Source organism: Quercus robur, chromosome 5 (genome assembly GCF_932294415.1).
Source record: "Quercus robur chromosome 5, dhQueRobu3.1, whole genome shotgun sequence".
Lineage (NCBI taxonomy): Eukaryota > Viridiplantae > Streptophyta > Magnoliopsida > Fagales > Fagaceae > Quercus > Quercus robur.
Window position 1 is genome coordinate 67789248 of NC_065538.1, and position 18677 is coordinate 67807924.

The 18677-nt window shown below is 33.3% G+C and overlaps 2 protein-coding genes across 3 annotated transcripts; one reads left to right on the forward strand and one right to left on the reverse strand.

Moving 5' to 3' along the window:
* Positions 1-1243: 1243 nt before the first annotated feature.
* Positions 1244-6947, reverse strand: LOC126726792 (probable ribose-5-phosphate isomerase 4, chloroplastic). Of its 2 annotated transcripts, none has more exons than XM_050432153.1 (9): positions 6639-6943; positions 5329-5456; positions 4726-4795; positions 4206-4310; positions 3890-3985; positions 3753-3809; positions 3164-3281; positions 3000-3066; positions 1244-1539 (listed from the first exon to the last, which is right to left on the reverse strand). In XM_050432153.1, the coding sequence occupies exons 1-9, from the start codon at positions 6837-6839 to the stop codon at positions 1461-1463; spliced, it is 921 nt and encodes a 306-aa protein (XP_050288110.1). In that variant the 5' UTR covers positions 6840-6943; the 3' UTR covers positions 1244-1460. The 2 variants fall into 2 exon arrangements, 1 of the variants encoding a protein (XP_050288110.1); XR_007656067.1 differs by having other exon boundaries at positions 1489-1539; positions 3000-3082; positions 6639-6947.
* Positions 6948-13686: 6739 nt separating this feature from the next.
* LOC126728595 (TMV resistance protein N-like) lies at positions 13687-18090 on the forward strand. The gene is made up of 5 exons (XM_050434393.1): positions 13687-14876; positions 15053-15325; positions 15411-15557; positions 15683-16483; positions 16591-18090. The coding sequence occupies exons 1-5, from the start codon at positions 13836-13838 to the stop codon at positions 18088-18090; spliced, it is 3762 nt and encodes a 1253-aa protein (XP_050290350.1). The 5' UTR covers positions 13687-13835.
* Positions 18091-18677: the final 587 nt, after the last annotated feature.

Sequence of the window (18677 nt, forward strand, 5' to 3'; positions counted from 1 at the left end):
AGAGTCCGTTTGGATTGAACTTATTGTTACTGAAACTGAAAACTGAAAACACTTTAGTAAAATAATTTTTAAATGTGTGAATAGTATCATAAGATCCGTGAACAGTGTGTGAACAGTGCATGAATAGTATTTTTTTTTCTCCTGCACAGTAATTTTACTGTTCACATGCAGGAAAAAAAAAAACCGCAGAACTGAAACGCCACTTTCAGCCCACCCCAAACGCTCACATAAAGCCAGCTAACTCGCCTACTTTGAAATTTACAGCTCATTCTTATATTCTCTCACTAAAATTTAAAAAAATATCTTCCTTTAACCGACCGAGAAATCTCTTTGCACAGGAGTTTCTATCTTTTGAAAGTGGGGTCCACATGTCAAGCATATAAGAAGTGCTGTAACGAAATATCTTCCTTCAAACCATTTGCATATGACTAGCACTGCTGGTGTCAGCTAGAGACGCATGATCTGATCTGTTATGCATACGCATACCAAACATATTTTGGTACACTCTGTCGGTAAGCCATGAGTTCAGTTGTAACAAACTCATTCCTAGATTTTTAGTTCAATTGTGGTACCATCAAAAAAACTTGCGGCACTAACTTTTTATTCTAACCAAATTTGACTCTCAACGCTTCAAATTTGAAAAGTTACTGGTGCAAAAAACGTGCTACTTGAAAATATATTGGTCAAAATTTCCACTTTTCCTAGCTGTTTTCACTAGTTTTCTTTGTTCGTTTGGTGTTCTCGTGCTTGAAGCCTTCCAAATTGAATATTTTTTCTTTTAATACATTCAATTTTGTGACACAGCAAAAATTGCCAAGTGTCTAGGTAGTTTTTGTATATAATAATTTTGCAATATCAAGCTCCATTTTGAACCCCATATCGACCCGTTATCAAAACTTTCAAAGAGATCTTTATCTTCTTCGATGTGAAACTTCACTAGTCTCAATCAGACAGTTGGATTTTGGTCCCCTTTCAATTAAGACTTGCTCAATCTTAGTCAAAATATTATGGTTTGCAAATTTGGATGTTGGCTTGTGGAATTTGATTTTTTTGTGCTTCATCAACAGTTCGGAGCATCCTTTGTACTCTTGAGGCAAAGTACTAAAAGGTTGAGTTTTTCCATATGCTTTGTGTGCTTGTTGGGCAGGCTGGTTTATCTTTTAGTGCTTTGTTTGTTTGAATGTTGGATATTGCTTGAAACTTGGGTGAATATTTTGTCCTATGACACCGTACACCACAACGGTAATGTCAAAATGGAGAAAGATACTCATTCATTTTTCATACAAATAGTATTATAGACTTAAAGCATAAGAAAATTTAGGGCTGGAATTCTTTGACTTTCTTACAGGCCGACATATAAAATCTTTGAAGACATCAAATCAATAGGGCTGGATTCCTTTTCAGTACCGTTGGAGGTGACTGGTGAGGACCACATTTGTCTTCTTTTCAGGCTATCACAATCAAAGTGCCTCCATTGCATTTCTTGGCAGACTATCAACAATTTGCAGCCCATCTTCTGAAGCAATCACTGCTGTGCACCTGTAGTTCAAAGATAAATGGAAGAGAAATTATTATGTTAAACCAAATTTTTTTAAAGAAATAATCAATAGTTTATGCTAATGTATATCCTGTACAATTACAAACTACGCGGAGAGTTCAAGAAGAAAAGAAAACAAAAACGAAAAAGGATGTTGACATATGTGAGTGGCAATTAGTTCCAAAATTAGTCTATTTTCAACTAACTCTACTCGCCTCCATTTTCTCTCTATTCCTTCGCAATCCAAACAGGCCATTAGAGTTGTTTAGCAGATTTATGTGACAATTCCGTATTTTAACTTTTCCAATTTATTATAAAAGCGTTTCATTGGTATGAGTGGTGTGATGAAATTTGGTCACCATGATCTTAACAGGATGACTTTTTTCTTTTTCTCATTTGCTATACTATTGTTTGTTTCATTAAAATTCCATGCTGAAGGTAAATCACTAGAATAGCCATGCTATATTTCTCCATAGGTGTCTTTAGTTACTGAAATCAGTCAGATGTCTCTCCATGTCTTATAATTATCTCAAGAAGTATAGGAAATTTGACAAAATAGGATTTGATCAAGTTTCTAATATAATAAAAAAGAAAGGGGGAATCAGAAAAATCATGCCACTTTTTTATAGAGTTATAGGCAAATATTGGATCATAAAGGAACATCTTAATCTCTTCAACAAATTATAAAGCCGGGTAAAGCATATAAGGTTAGGAAATTTGAGAAGCTTGAACTAGATATTCAGAAATTATGCACATGCTAATATAGATAAAGCTTTGAAAAATGAACTCTCAAGTGGACACAATTCATACCATTAAGAAAAAAAAACCATGTCATGCCATGCCAAGAGATATTAAATATTACTGATCTAATCTTGTAGATTACACAAATAGGACTTATAAATAATGTGATATACATTCAAAATGATTTATCATGATTATTTTGTTAGCAAAGCTATGATGATTGTTTTTCAGTATGGAACTTTACAATTACAAAATTAAGCAGTATCACGCCTGCTAGCTATCAGCCTAAAGAATTTACTGACATGCATTTACGAACTTCTTTACAGGCACGCACATACTTTAACTAGTTAACAGGAAAAACTTCAAGTTCCTTGTTCAAAAAACTGTCCTGTGTCATGGCAATAACACTTGATTGCTTACAGTAGTTATCTAACTATTTTCAGTTTTTATGTTATACCATAAATTCTATTCGTTGCAACATGTACAATCATATTTCAAAAGATCACTACAACCTCATGTCATAAAGAAGGCATAGGTTCTTAGACAACATAAGTTGAAGCATATCATGTGTACCACAATCCATCCAGAATCTAACATTTGTTTTGCAAAATATCATGATGTATTAATTCTTCAATGTGTGTGTGCATACTGTACATGTGTCGACATGTATTTGATTTGTGTGGAAACAAAGAAGAGTTTAAAAGGGAACAAGAATACTAACGGGAACTTGTTTATGACTCCATGGTCTACAACCCCATCGACTTTATCAAGGCTTTCAGCTACTTCAGCTGCATTTAAAATTCACTTAAAAAAATAGAGATTATCTAGAATGAAGAAACATGGATGAATAAATTAAGTTTGAACCATCATAAATGTAAAACCCACCAAGGCTTAGAATTGGAGATGTAAATATGAGATCAAGAACATTATGTCCTTCTTTAGTGACTAATGGGTTAATACCCCCTAGTGGATCTGCTTGCCCTATAGATGGTCTCCTCCATACCTGCAATTACAAAGTAAACCCAAAAAAAGAATTTATAATTTTAATAGGAAAGATTTCATTCCATCAACTACTTCCTCCTTCTCTCCTAAACAATAATGAACATTTCAAAGGTTTACTACATTGGAAGCCAAGTAACTATTGTCTGTCATGGTTTCTTCCATAGAAAAGACCATTCGTTCACCCTTTAAAAAACTAAGTTAGTCTGCCTGTCACAAATTGTTTGAGGAAGCAACTAGCAATCTCTATGGACCACATTTCCTGTATGTAAGCCAACTGCTTATCGAAGTATGGTCAAGTGCAAGTCAATGTCACTGCTGCAAACCAATGAGATTTTAGGGGCTCCAACGCCATATGTTACAAGTTGAATAGGAGAAGAAAATTTTATAATTTCCAATGTTTCGTTAGAGAAAATTATATTCAATTTCATGATATGTATGTATGCATCAATTTAGTAACACAATTTAAGCATACCTCAGCATCACCTAAAAACAGGTCATCGATCTTTTCAGCAATTTCCATCCAGTTGAGCTGAAACATGGTTTCAAATGTCTTATTCTGATCATTATCGCTTTGTATGTTTGAAACCAATAATGTGTATAACTTCTTACAGATTGAACTAAAACTGGAACAGCTCCATCTAGACCACCTTTATACTGGCTTTCTGTGATCATGAATGTAAGCTTGTTGGCTGCATTTAGTACAGACTGAAAGGACAGGGAAAAAAAAATGAAAAGGGAAATTTATCAGTAAGTATCTTGAAAAAAGAACTAACCAGGAAACATGAATCCATGTGAACTCAAAATTTTCAGAGAGAGAACATTATACTTTACATAAATAACTTAAATGGTTTCTAAAAATTTCCCATGCTAAAGCACAAGTTGGAGAGCCCCATTGAAACAGGAAACATAACAGTATTGTGCTCACCTTCTCTTGGAGTATTGACTCCTCACCTTGTAATCTCCGGCGTCCAATGACAGCAACAAGTGTTCCTTCTTCTATAATATCAGCATCATCAAATGCAAAATCAATCTACAAAATATCAAGTTATAAGTGATAACTTACTAAGTCTTAAATTTTAAAGATATCATAATTATCATGCACTCAGACACATGCAGTGACATTGGTCAAGGAAACTTCTTATAAATCTCTGAAACTAGTAAGCAAAGTTTCAAAAGAATGGAATCTCACTTGCACTTCTCACAAGAATTTTAACTCCTTTATGAACTTGTCATGTGTCAATCTGTGTGTTAATTTTTTTTTAAAGAATTATACCTAAAAAAGAGGAAAGACAATTGAAAAATCTTCTGGTCCACTGCAGTATTTGCTTTGGCAAAATTCACTAGGATATGTCTACACAATGTGTATGTTCAAACTATCATGCAAGATAATACTCACAAAACATAATAAAAAGGAAACTGATTTTATGTTTAAAATTTGTGCACACTTGAGAACAATCTTGGTACTGATTTAATGGAATTCCTGCCTTTGCAGCTTCACTTGCACTTCCAACGGACCTGAAGAAGAAGAAGATATATGTGATAACAGAAACTGAAAAGAAGTAAACGCTTTGCACAAGGCCAAGACAAGAAGGAAATAAACATACAAACATTATACAACCTAGCTGAGAGCATAGAAATGAACCAAGGCAAAGTAGAATAGAAACGAAGCATCTTTTCTTTGAGCCATCAAGAATGAAGTTCTGCTCCAAAAATAAATGCTCGGGGAATGAATAGAATCATTTAGTCACTGCATGGTTTTTATCTCATTCTGGCTGCAAATAATGGAGCACCTTGTGGATGAATTAAGTTGTTTTATTTGCACCATTTAATGAATCACAGATCAAATAGATCACAACACAATTATCTGCAGAGGAAACTTGGACCATGCAATATAATTACAACAGGACAGTCACCATAGGCAGCATAAGAACTTATTTTAGCAGACAGAAGAAATAAAAAGAGAAATGCTGCATATAAAGGGAAAAATTATAATTACATTTCTGATCAAGTATTACCATAACCAACGACATCGAAAAGATCAAACTTACGTAGGTACCCCTACTATATCTTTTAAAGCACCAGCGCGAAGTTGCCGACCCATATATTGTATGGCCATACCAGAAGCACAACCGGACCCCAGCCCAATAACCATGCCGCTTCTTATGTATCTATCCACCTAGAATACACATCAGAGTCACAAACCAATTTCACTTGAATTAATTCTTACATATCAGCAATCACGAATGGAAGAAACACAGACAGAGGTGCACCCCTCCCCCCACCCCCCCCCAGGTAATTTGCACTGGATAGGAGAAAAAATGTCAATTTTCCAAACACTTAAATGCAAATTTGCAATCCTATTTCTTCCATCTCCTACTCTTTGATACATTTGGCTTCTTTTTCATATTGCTTGTGAACCCATATACCATAATTCCACTAGATATGACTCAAATAACAAAAGATGACCACCAATTTTCACTTAAATCATGTGCAGTAAAATCAGAAAGAGCAATGTTCAAGCCGCATTTCAGGAATTCAAACCCATTTATGACAAATTTGTTAGAATATTGATGAAGTGAATAAATTAGTCATTTTCCCATTGTCTTAGGCTTTTGGAACAAGTGGGAATTTATTGAAAATCATAAAAATGGCACCAGAAAAACCATCATCTACATTTTTCTCTTCTAAAATCAAGCCACATAAACCCTCTCTATTATGATACACAATTTTCCTACTTTCTTCCACAACAAGACATTTAGTTCACAATGCTCACTCTTAGTTATCTGCGTGTAGTTTATAGGACTTTTAGGCTGTTAATAGACTGAAAATTCACAAAAGCACAACATTGACCATATATTCCAGAACAGTAAACTTTTGTTAGGGTATTAGGTACGGTTTCTTAAGTTCCTGAATTAAATTCAACCACTTGGTTACAAAGTATCATTTAGTTGTCTTTGAAAAAAATAACACTATTTTTGTTGCATAGGTCAATACAACTATACAAGTATACAACCATGAAATTAAACTCAATTGAGGTAGAATAGCACATAAGAAACTCTACAGTTTTGCCCTTTTGTTAATATTAAAATTGATAAGTTACACACACCCAATAGGTTTGGTGGCGTCATTTGAGCTATCTAGAGCTAATTCTCAATAACACTACATAATATTAATGAGAAAATTGATGAGAACAAGTAAAGGAACTAATTATTTACGTGATGTTGGAGTTTATTTGGAATGGTAAATAACGAAACCCAATAAAATCAAATTTCCATATATTCTTTATCTTCTTCTACATTTTGATACTGAGACAGAACGATGAAAGGGGTTTTGGGTTTGAATGGGGAATCAGACATACAGTGTGATGGGCTGCAAGGAGGAGAGTAGAGGCATCAGCGAGACTCGAACGAGTAACTTTGAGTAGAGAATTGTTCTTATCTCTTCGTCTTCTTCTTCTTCTGCCAATGCCATCAAATTCAAAAGCTGAGGGAAAATGCAAAAGCTTTAGGGAAGTTGATGATGATGATGATGATGCTGATGATGAAAGTAGTGATGCCATTCCTCCCAACCAGGACTATCCTTTCAGTGTTTACGTATGTAGTAGCCTTTGTTTGTACTAACGGATAAGGAACATGTTTTTCTTTTGGTCGTGGATTATGGCACTACTGGATAAGGGTTTTTTTTTTTTTTTTTTTAATTTTTTTTTATTATTAATGTAAGAAAGAGACGAAGGGACGACCAGAGTGACTTTGTTATTTGGGGCCAAAATGACCAAATAGCCATAAAATTCTAATTATATAGTTAGTAGTTCTAGTTTTTAAACTATATTTTTTACTAGCATTTCGAGTTTAAGAGGCTCGATTTAGGGTCTATAAATCGAGTTTTGAAACTCGATTTTTATGAGTTGTTCACGTCTGATGTGGCATTTTTTCCACATGGCATCTACATGGAAATCGAGTCTCTAAGACTCGATTTCTAACCCAAAAATAATTATTATTACTTACCCAAAATGCAGAAACAGCAAAAAAAAAAACGCAGAAAGAAACAAAAGAAGAAGAAATGGAGATGCCGCTCAAGCCAAAATCTAATAGAGATGCAGCTGCGACCAGGCCGTGCAGACCTAGGCCGCAGCTAGTCACTGCGCGACCCAGGTCACAGCGCGACCCAAGTCGCAACCGACCTAGGTCACCGCACGACCCAGGTCGCAGCCAACCCAGGCCGCGCGCTACCCCTGTTTCTGTCTCTGGTTTTTTTTTTTTCTTTCTTCTCTGATGAATAAATATTTTCTATTTCTTTTGCTGTTGTCATTGCGGTTTTGTTTGCTTTTTATTTTAGATGTAAATCAAGTCTTAGAGACTCGATTTCCATGTAAATGCCACGTGGAAAAAGTGTCACATCAGACGTGAACAACCCATAAAAATCGAGTCCCAAAAACTCAATTTATAGCCCCTAAATCGAGTATCTTAGACTCGAAATGTTAGTAAAAAATATAGTTTAGAAACTAAAACTACTAACTATATAGTTAGGATTTTATGGCTATTTGGCCATTTTGGCCGTTATTTGGTCATTATTATAGGAGCATTCTACCCATTTAGTTTGTTCTGCAAGTGGACGAGTCATAGCTGTTATTTTATTCTCTAGACGTTATTATAGTAGCATTCTACCCATTTAATCTAGTTCTATAAGTGGTGAGTTAGAGTATCTCCAATGGCTTCTTTAAAGTCAATTTTAGAACATCAACACCCTAAAAACCCACTCCAACAGCTTCTCTATCTCTATTTTTTAGAGTAAAGTTGCTACAATGCTTCTTTATAAGTAGAGAACACTGTAGCTTTTACTATTCATCTTTCAAATGTTTTTTTTTTTATTATAATAATCAAGTATTGAATAAAAAAATGTTGGAAGATGTGTAAATGTTAAAAAAAGAATAAAGAATAAATAAAGAATTAATGAAGAAATAATATTTAAATGAGATAGAGATCTATTGGAAAGTATATTTGAAAAAGTAGGTAGTTAAAAAGTAAAAATCAATCTTCATTTTCCAAACAATACAAAAATTTGAAGAATCTGCTGGAGATGAGCTGTTATCCAAATCCCACTAGAGCTCTAGTGGGCATTGAGGTGAAGGCATATGATTTTTCTTTTAAGTTCTTTCCATTATAGGATTTGAACTTAAAACCTCAGGGGCTATTTGGTAGACTTGTTTAAACACATATTTTCAGTTTTTAAACAATATTACACGCATTTCTACATATTTTTTTACCTACATATATTTTCACACATATTTTCAAACAACAAAACACATGTACCAAACACTCCCTCAATCTCCCAAACCATTTTACAGTAAGCCCAAACCCATATATATATTTGAGGAAATTAGAACATCCGCCAAACCCAATGATTATTACTAGTTTTTAGTTTTTTTCCCCAATCTTGAATAAGATTGTTTCATTTTTCCTTCTATCAAAAAAATAAAATAAAATATAAAATAAAAAAGTACCTTCGCTAGGCTGGGTTGGGCCGGAGCCTAATAACTTTTTTCTGGTATTGGGCTAACACTATCCAGCTCAAGGTCAAATCGGCCTAATCCAAGTTGATCCAGTACTTCGTAGTTCGTTTTACTGTACCGTGAGTTAGCTAACCCAACACACTTTGGGTTCACTAAAATAACATAAGAGCCCAATAAGGGAAATGAACCCAATAAAAACACTTTACATTGGCTTCCCTGTATATTAGCCAAAATGCCATTTAGCTACCATGCTTCCCACAAAAAATAGATAACATTGTAACTGTTCCAAATAAATATTTTATTCATTTTATGAAAAGTGAATGTTTTGAAAAATGAATGAAATAATTTAAAATGAATAAAGAAAGAGTAATTAAATGAAATCGAGTTAGATTTTTTTTTTCAGCCAAAAAGAAATGAAATAGAATTTAGAGTAAAGAATGACATCGATATTCTACCGGTACTGGGTTGAACACACAAGAAAAAAGAATAACATAGAGGAAGATAAAACATAAAATGAAAAAAGTGAAGATAAAGAAGAAAAGAAATTCAAAAGTGAGAAGGGTAAAAATCGAAGAGTCAGAGACTAGAAACTGTGTGGATGAGAAAATATGAAATAAAAGGGAAATGAAGTGGCAGTATGAAACTGAAATGCCAAAATAGAGGCAAAGAAAGAAGTTGTGGTAGGTGGAGATATTTAATTATGAAGTGTCATGTTTCACTTTCCATTGGTTGATAGACTTTTTAATTATTTTTTTTCATTCAATGTATCATGTATGTTGTCTTTATTGTGCCACATTGTTTGCATGCAATACAAGTTGTATTTAACTATTTATCCCATTTAAATATATAAACATTAGTCATTGGTATTTTTTTTTCTTTTTAAAAATACAAAATTAGCAATTTAGCATTTCATTTCATAAATTTATATATAGTTATAAATAACCAAATAATTATATATTATATGAAAAATACATTTAATTGGATTATTTTAGTCAATTTTTCTATTTTTACTAATTAAAAATATTTATTATAATTTAAATAATTATTAAATTAATTATGATGTCATCACGGTTCGACCTCGGTTTGATCTCAGTCTGACCTCTAAAACGTTGAACATCTTCCTTTAACGGTTCGTTAAACGATCCGGATTTGAAAACCATGATCATTTGAAAATTGAGATGTTTTGGTTATGTTCAAAATAGAATGATTGTATCGGTTAAAAATAGTAAAAAAATATATGTCTATCAAAAAAATAATAGATAGTATAACTTTGGATATAATAGAATAACAGAAAAGAATTCATGTAACTAACCTAACTAATCTATTGAGAATTTATAACTGGCCTTAAAAATAATAAATAAATAAATAAATAAAAACATTGAAATTAAGGGTCTATTTAGAATCCGAATATTTTGTTGAAACTGAAAACTTTTTGTTAAAAGTATTGTAAATAAAGGTAAACGTTATCTGAAATAGTACAGTGGAACCCATGAATAGTACTAAAAAGTACAGTGATGCCCATGAATAATACCAAAAATAAGCTGAATAGTAAAATAAATTGGCAAAAATAATTTTTGTCAAACACACACAAATGTTGATTGTTTCTTCTTCATTATTTTTTTTCTCCTTTTTTTTTTTAATTTTTAATTTTTTTTGTTGTTGTTACTTGATATTGAATCATTGATATTGATATTGATATTTCCGCGTTTAGTGGGACAAATGAAATTGCTCATAGAATAAAGACCACGTTGTCAGAAAACAAGAAGCCATCACACTCTTAAGTCTTAAGTCTTAAGTCTTATTAATCTCATAATTGAAAACGCGTGGCTGTTAGTTCGAAGGATTGCATATTGAAAATACTGTTTCTCCTCTAGACAAGACAATTGACCATCTATTGTAGCGTGTGCAGTCCGTGCTTGAGTCTTCTCAAAGCGTTCCCTTTCTTTCCTCTCTGCCTCATTGAAATCCATCTCTCCTCTTCTTTTAGATCTTCTCAACCTTTGTTGAGTTTGTTCATATACTGCAATGGCTTTGCTGACCAACAAAGCCTCTTCTTCTTCTTATATTCCTCTATGAAAGTATGATGTCTTTTTGAATTTTAGAGGTGAAGATACTCGAGACGGTTTTACGAGTCATTTATATCAAGCTTTATGTGACAAGGGTTTTAATACATTCATTGATAGTAATCTTCAGAAAGGAGAAGAAATTTCAACAGAACTTCTCAAAACCATTGAAATGTCAATGATTTCGATCATTGTTTTTTCTGAAAACTACGCATCTTCTACATGGTGTTTAAACGAACTTGTCAAGATTCTTGAGTGTAGAAATTATGGCCAATTGGTTATACCAATTTTTTATAAAGTGAATCCATCAGAAATACGTAAACAAGAGGGAAAGTTTAAATTAGCGCTAGCTAATTATGAAGAAAAATTCAAGGATAACTTGGAGAAGGTTCAAAGGTGGAGGAAAGCTCTAATTAAGGCTACTGATTTGTCTGGATTGATTTACAAGGATAGGTATGTGTCTAACAACTATTCTTATGTGCTTTTGTTAGTATTAAACCTTTAATGGATTTGTTCTGACCACTAAATGTTAAATTAAAAAAAAGTTTGTTTGTTTGTTTCTGTTTTTTAATTTTTTTTTTTAATCTTATCTTCTACTACACATGGCAGGTAGTTAAGCTAAAAGGTCAATATAATAAATAGGAGAGTTTAATATATAATAATGTTACCAATTAACTATTTTTTATTATGTAATTTTTAGAATGACAAAACTTAAGTATATTGTCTTAGGTGCAATATATTATGTTTCTCTAATTAAATTCAAACACATAGTTGAATTTAATTTAATTGTCCTTGAAAATGATAATACAAATTGTACTTTATTGGTCAATGCAACCAGGGTTTAAATTTAATTAAGTATCCTAATGTACTATATTTAAGCTATTATACTTAAGTTTTATCCTTTTTAGAAAAGCTTTTCACAAAATTTCTTAGGTGTCATTTGTTTTTTCGTAAAATATTTTTCTGATATATAGGCACTTGGGGCAAATGAAAATCTTGATCAAATCAAAACAATTTTTCATTAGCCATGGAAAATACCTTCTTTGAGGTTGAAAATTTTTTATGCTTCTAAAACTTAAGAAAACATAAACCTCCAAAATGATACAAATATACCAAAATCTTCAAAATGCAATTGAACCTATAAAATGACTGGAACACCCTTGAAACCTCCAAAAGAACAAAAGCACCCATAAAACCTCTAATATAATCAAAATATCATCAACACTTCCAAAATGCCTCTTAAAATTTGAAAACGATTAAAATATGCTCAAAATATCTAAAATGACAAATATACTCCCAAAAACCTCTTGTGGGGTCAGAGAATTTATGACCTCGGCCCACTTTACATTAGGGCTCAAGGCCCGAGTTTAGGAGAGATATTGCCGAGGACACACAATGAAAATCCAAACGGCCTAGAGATATGGTCGAGGACGATCTTGTCCTCGGCATCCCAGAGTGCCCCTAAAAGAAAGGGCGAGCACATTGTAGGAACGGCCCAAGTAAAAGGCTGCCAATACTGCAATAAAGAACTCTGAGCCTGATAGGTCCATGCTCTTCACCATGCTCTTCAGCTTTTACAACCACCCCCAACCACTCTAGGTATAGGCTGATAGGACAAGTATCAACCCTAGAAAATTGAGCCTACACGTGGACGTTGGAAGGAGGGTAAATGCTAATATAAAAAGGAAAGAGAAGCAATTCAGGAAAGGGGGGACATATCGTCTCCCAGACCATGGAGCCCTAAAAAAGGAGAATAATAAGATCAGGAAGCTCCTCGGACGAGGTCTAAGGACCGGAGCCACTCAGGCAGTGCCGAAAAAAAGTCTTGCTAGATACGCTGGGTTCATCCTAGTGCGATTACCTTGAACACCATGACCAACCACCGTCCTGTGACCGAGGCCTAGCCTTTCATCCCACGCTCTACAAATTTTATTGTTTGAGCCTTTAATGTACGAACCCAATACCGGTTTGGAATCATTACAAATTGAGTCCTTACACCTCTAGAATGACTAAAATACATTAAAAATATTTAACATGATAGAAATATCTCTAAAACCATCAAGTGACAAAAGTACCCCCTAAAAACTACCAAAATGACTAAAATATCTCTTGAAACCTCCAAAATGACCACGATATGCCTCAAAACTTTAAGAAAATCGTCCCAAACTTTTAAAAGTTGCCCAAAAACAACATCTAAGAGTTTGTAATTAACTAATTATGCATATGAATGTATAAGCTTAATTAATAATTTTTATTAATTGTTTTAGTACTCTTTTTTGTTGCAGTCTTATTTTTATTGTGCTCATTAGTGTAATTTATAATAATTTTATTTTGATTGTGTTTATTTATTAACTAGAGTGTAGTTGTCTAGTTCTACATTAATATTTGAAGTAGCTAATTAAAGTTGCTATTTAATATTATATAAAAATAAAGAAATATATGTGATCTTTTATTTAAGCCAAATGCTAGAAAAGCATTTTCAAGAGAACACAAGCAAATATAACTAAAATATATTCCTTGAAAATCTTTTTTTTTAATTGAAACATTTTGCACTAGTTACCGTTTTATGCCTAAACAAATGGAACCTTAATCTCATGTCGTTCAAGAATTTGAAATGGGTTTCCAATCAATTTGTTTCCTTACCCAAGGGGACTTTCCATACAACTATATGCTAAAAGACTACAACTAAGTTCCTAAAGAAAAAAGGAAAGAGAAAATAAGGAAGAACCTAAAATTAAAGACAGTTCTCAAATCTTTAAATTACATGCATTTTGCTTTCATTAAGCATACACAAAATTGGACATCTTGAATTTTTTTTGAAAGAGAAAGATAATTTGAATTTAGTTCATTTTCATATTTATATTTTTAGTTGTTCCAACTTATTATATGTTTCTTATATTTTGTAATTGGCAGTTGCACTGAATGTGAATTTGAATTCATCCAAAGAATTATTAAAGAGATATCAATTACCAAATCAAATCGTATGCAATTATTTGTTGCAAAATACCCAATTGGAATAGATTCTCGTGTTGAGGCTATAGAATTGCTTTTAGATATGAATTCATATGAAGTTCGCATGCTAGGCATTTGTGGCCTTGGGGGAGTAGGCAAGACTACAATCACAAAAGCTGTTTATAACAGAATTATTGATCGTTTTGAAGGAAGTTGCTTTCTAGAGAATGTTAGAGAAAATTCAGGGACAACCAATGGCATAATCCAACAACAAGAGAGGCTTCTTACTAAGATCTCAGGAAATAGATATTTGAAGGTGGACAGTGTATCCGAAGGAATCAATATGATCAAGGAAAGACTTTGTCGGACAAGAATTCTTTTAGTTCTTGATGATGTGGATGAATTGAAAGAGATAGAAAATTTTCTTGGAGAATGTAATTGGCTTTCTTTGGGAAGTAGAGTCATTATAACAACAAGAGACAAACATCTAATAACCGCACTTGGTAAAGATTATCCAATTTATGAGGTTAAGGAATTGAATCAAAGTGAAGCTCTTGAACTCTTCAGTTTGCATGCCTTCCAAACAGATAAACTTGAGAAGGATTATTCGAAACTTGCTAAGCAAATTATAAATTATGCCAATGGCCTTCCATTGGCTCTAAAAATAATAGGTTCTGATTTGTGTGGCAAAAGTATACATGAATGGAAAAGTGCATTAGAAAAGTATAAAAACATTCCTCACAAAAAAATACAAGAAAAACTCAAAATTAGTTATGATGGACTAGAAAAAACTGAAAAGGTTATTTTTCTCGATATCGCATGTTTCTTCAAGGGATTCTCCAAGGATTTTGTTGTAAATATATTAGATGCTTGTAATTTATATCCAAATTATGGTATTAAAAGACTTATTGATAAGTGTCTCCTAACTATTGATCAATTTGGCCAATTGTCGATGCATGACTTGCTGCAACAAATGGGTAGGGAAATCGTTCAACAAGAATCAGAAGAACCTGAAAATCGTAGCAGGATATGGTGTTATAAAGATGCTCATGAAGTACTAACCAGAAATATGGTATAAATTCTTTTGTTTCACCTTTTTTTTTCAAATGAACTTTTTTTTATTGATTTCCTTATTATTGTTGAATAAAAAATATAATTTTAGTAATATATGTTTTGTTTAAAATTTAAAAATCTTTATATTGTTGGAAAATTCTAATATGTAGTGTGACTAATGCTTTGTCCAACTAGGGGTTGAATAAAATTCGAGGCATAATGTGGTGCTCACCTAAACCAATAATGGTGTCATTGGAAGCTAAAGCTTTTAAAAGGATGGAAAATCTCAAATTTCTTATAGTTCGTAATGTACACATTTGTGAAGAACTTAAATATCTCCCCAACGGGTTAAGGTTGCTTGAATGGCATGAATTTCCTTTTTCCTTACCATCCAAATATTGTCCTCAACAACTTGTTGCACTCGATATGCCCCATAGTCGCATTAGACTAGAGAAGCTATTGAAACAGGTATGATTGTTAGTATGTATGAATTAATAAATTTTATTTTAGTATTTGTTAAAGATAAATTTTGAATTTTTTTTTTGTTAAACAGGGGATCAGGTTTGAAAATTTAAAACTTATCAACCTCAGCTGGTGTGAATCCATTGTAGATTTACCTAAGTTATTAGCTCCAAACTTAGAGGAACTGGACCTTTCTTGTTGTAAAAATTTAGTTAGATTGGAGACACTATTTGAACAGGTATGCTTCTTAGTATTTATGAATTTTAATTTTATTATATTTTATTTTAAAGGTTTTTTATGGAAATTTTATTTGATTTTAAAGTTTGTTGGATATAAATATAGATTTTTGTTTCCTTTCTACAGGGGTCCCAATTCAAAAATTTGAAGGGTATCAATCTCCAATACTGTGAATCTATCACAAAATTACCTAACTTATGCGCACCAAACTTAGAGAAATTGGACCTTCGTTATTGTAGAAACTTAGTTGAAATTCATGAGTCTATTGGATTTCTTGATAAGCTTGAAAGATGGTACCTCATATCTTGTGAAAAACTTAAAACTCTTCCAAGTAACCTCATGTTGAAATCCCTTGATGTTTTTGATCTTGAGGGCTGCTTAAGCCTTGAGAAGTTTCCTAATATTCATCCAGAAATGAAATGCTTAGAGTCTTTAGATTTGCAAAGGAGTGGTATTAGAGAGTTGCCTTCATCAATTGAGTATCTCACTAGTCTAACTGAGTTACACCTAAATAATTGTCAAAACCTTAGGGATCTACCAGACAGCATCTATAAATTGCAAATGCTTAAGAAATTATGGATTTCTACCACCAAATTGAGACCAGTGTGCAATTCTTTTGATAGCCTTTCCAGATATGGGGTTTTGGGGTTGGAACATCTGAATCTTAGCGATTGTGAAAATATAATTGAATTGGACTTTTTTATGAAGCCTGATTACTTCCCTTTTTTGAAATATCTATGTCTATCTGGAACTAATGTTGTTACCATTCCTAAAAGCATTAGTAGATTTACTAAATTAAAGGAACTTCAAATATACAATTGCAATCAGCTTCGAGAAATTCCAATGCTTCCACAATCTATAAGAAGAGTATATGCAAAAAACTCCCTAGTGTTGGATCCACAATCATCAAGCAAATTATTAACTCAGGTCTCTCCTTCTCTCTCTCAATTTTAGAGAAACAATGTTGTTACATTCTCAAATAAATTAATAGATTTGCCAAAGTGTAATTTTTTGAATTTGCTAATTGCTTGCAGTTTGGAGAAATTCTAAGGCTACCTGATAGAATGTGCGATAGTGCAATAAGTGACATCATTGTTGATCCTCGACCATCAAGCGGATTATTGCATGAGATTGTTCTCTCTTCCTCGGTCTTTGATGATTTCTCATCTGAAACTGAGGATTATGGATCCGAAGATGAGGATGATGATTATGAAATTATAGTACCAGGAACTGAGATTCCAAAGTGGTTCAATTATCAAAGTGTTGGAAATTCCATATCATTCCAGCAGGTTGGTCGGAAGTTTCCAAAATTCGCTGTTTGCATTGCTTTTGGACCAGAGGCATATATAGGTGAATGTTATTGTGAGGTTTACCTTTCCATCAATGGTTGCGAAAAAATTTTCTATGATTCAATTTTTATGAAAGAAATTTCTAATCATTTGTGGTTAATTTCTATATCTCATCAAGCGTTGCTGAAGAAATTAAATTACTCAAATCTATTTGAACAAAATCATGTTGAGGTTATATGGAGAATTGAGAATTGGACGATAAGTTCTTCTTCTCCCAATCCAATAAATCTTACCAATATCATAAAAAGGTGGGGGGTCTATGTAGAATGCACACACTTTTCTCAGAAATCTGGTATCTTCCATGACTACTACAAAAATGTTGATGATGATTCACAAGAAGAGAGGTGCCCAGCGATGTTTAGCTTTACAAGTACTTCGGAGACACAAAATATGCTGATTGGTGAACCAGGAATGCAACACCAATTTCACTCCAACATTGTCCCAAGACCCCTAAATGAATGTGAAGGGGCCAAGATGGCTGTGCCTTACTTGCCCTTTCCTAGTGTTACACTTGATGGTGAGTCTTCCTTGGTTCCTAGAGATACCAAAAACCCACCTTTGCCATTATTGTTCTCCACTTCTTATGGTTCAGATATGGATAACAGGGATTTCAACATTGTAGGAGTTATGGGGCTTTCAATGAAAACAAACTCAGGTTTGACACAACCATATTTGGGATTAGACTCAATGACTCATAGTGATGTGTATGGTTTGTATTCATCACCAATTGCAAGCATTGGATATAATGACTCAAATGCTGGAGATGGTTGGCCTCCCTTGGTTCTTGATAACATTGAGCAACTTTCTTTGCCATCTAATTTAGAGCTTCCAACGGAAACACCAAATAATGGGTTTGACTCTAGTTTAGGAGGTGGAAAGTATTTAGGATTTGACTCAATATTTCATAGTGATGGTTATAATTTGGATTCATCATCAATTACAGGAGAACTTCGGCCTCTAGCAATCCTTAATGACACTAGGCATGATTCTTCTCCATCTTATTTGAAGCTTCCAATGGACACAACTAGTGAATCCAACTTAGGCTTGGGCTGGCCAGATTTGGGGTTTTGCTCAACGGTTAATGATGGGTTTGATTTGGGCTCCTCTTCAATGCCCATTACCTTTCTAGATGATGACTCCAACTTAAATTTGCATCCATCTTCAAAGAAAATGAGAAACTTTTGATCGAAGTTTGAAGCAATATGCCTCCATAAAAAATAAGATTCGATTCTTTCTTGAATTGATTAATGCCAAGGTATGTCTCTCTCTTTAGTTGCATTTTTTTGGGTGCCTCTCTCTCTCTCTCTCTCTCTCTCTCTCTCTCTCTCTCTCTCTCTCTTATGGGCCTCATACATAAGATTAGGCACCTCTTTAAGAGTCCAAATCTTATGTCCCATTTTTCCTATTCTGCCAATAAAAATATAATAGATGTCCACTTATTTAATTAAATCCTATCATTATAACTTTTCTTATTTCAACTACGTAAAATCCATTAAAAAAAAAAAAAAAACCATACCTCCCCACCACCAACCTTTGCCAGTGCCGGCCATTGATGCCATCAACATCGCCTGTCATGGCGAACCACTGTTGTTGCTACCAACCGAATCACCTCTGAAATTCATTCAAAAGTCATACTACCACTCATTCCTTCAAAAACAGCCTAAAACCCTAGGAACTACAAGCTAAAAGAACGAATTTTGATTCATACTCAGTTGAATAAATCCATATCAAGGCCAAGGAAACAATCAAAAGCACCAAAATTTCAACTTCCC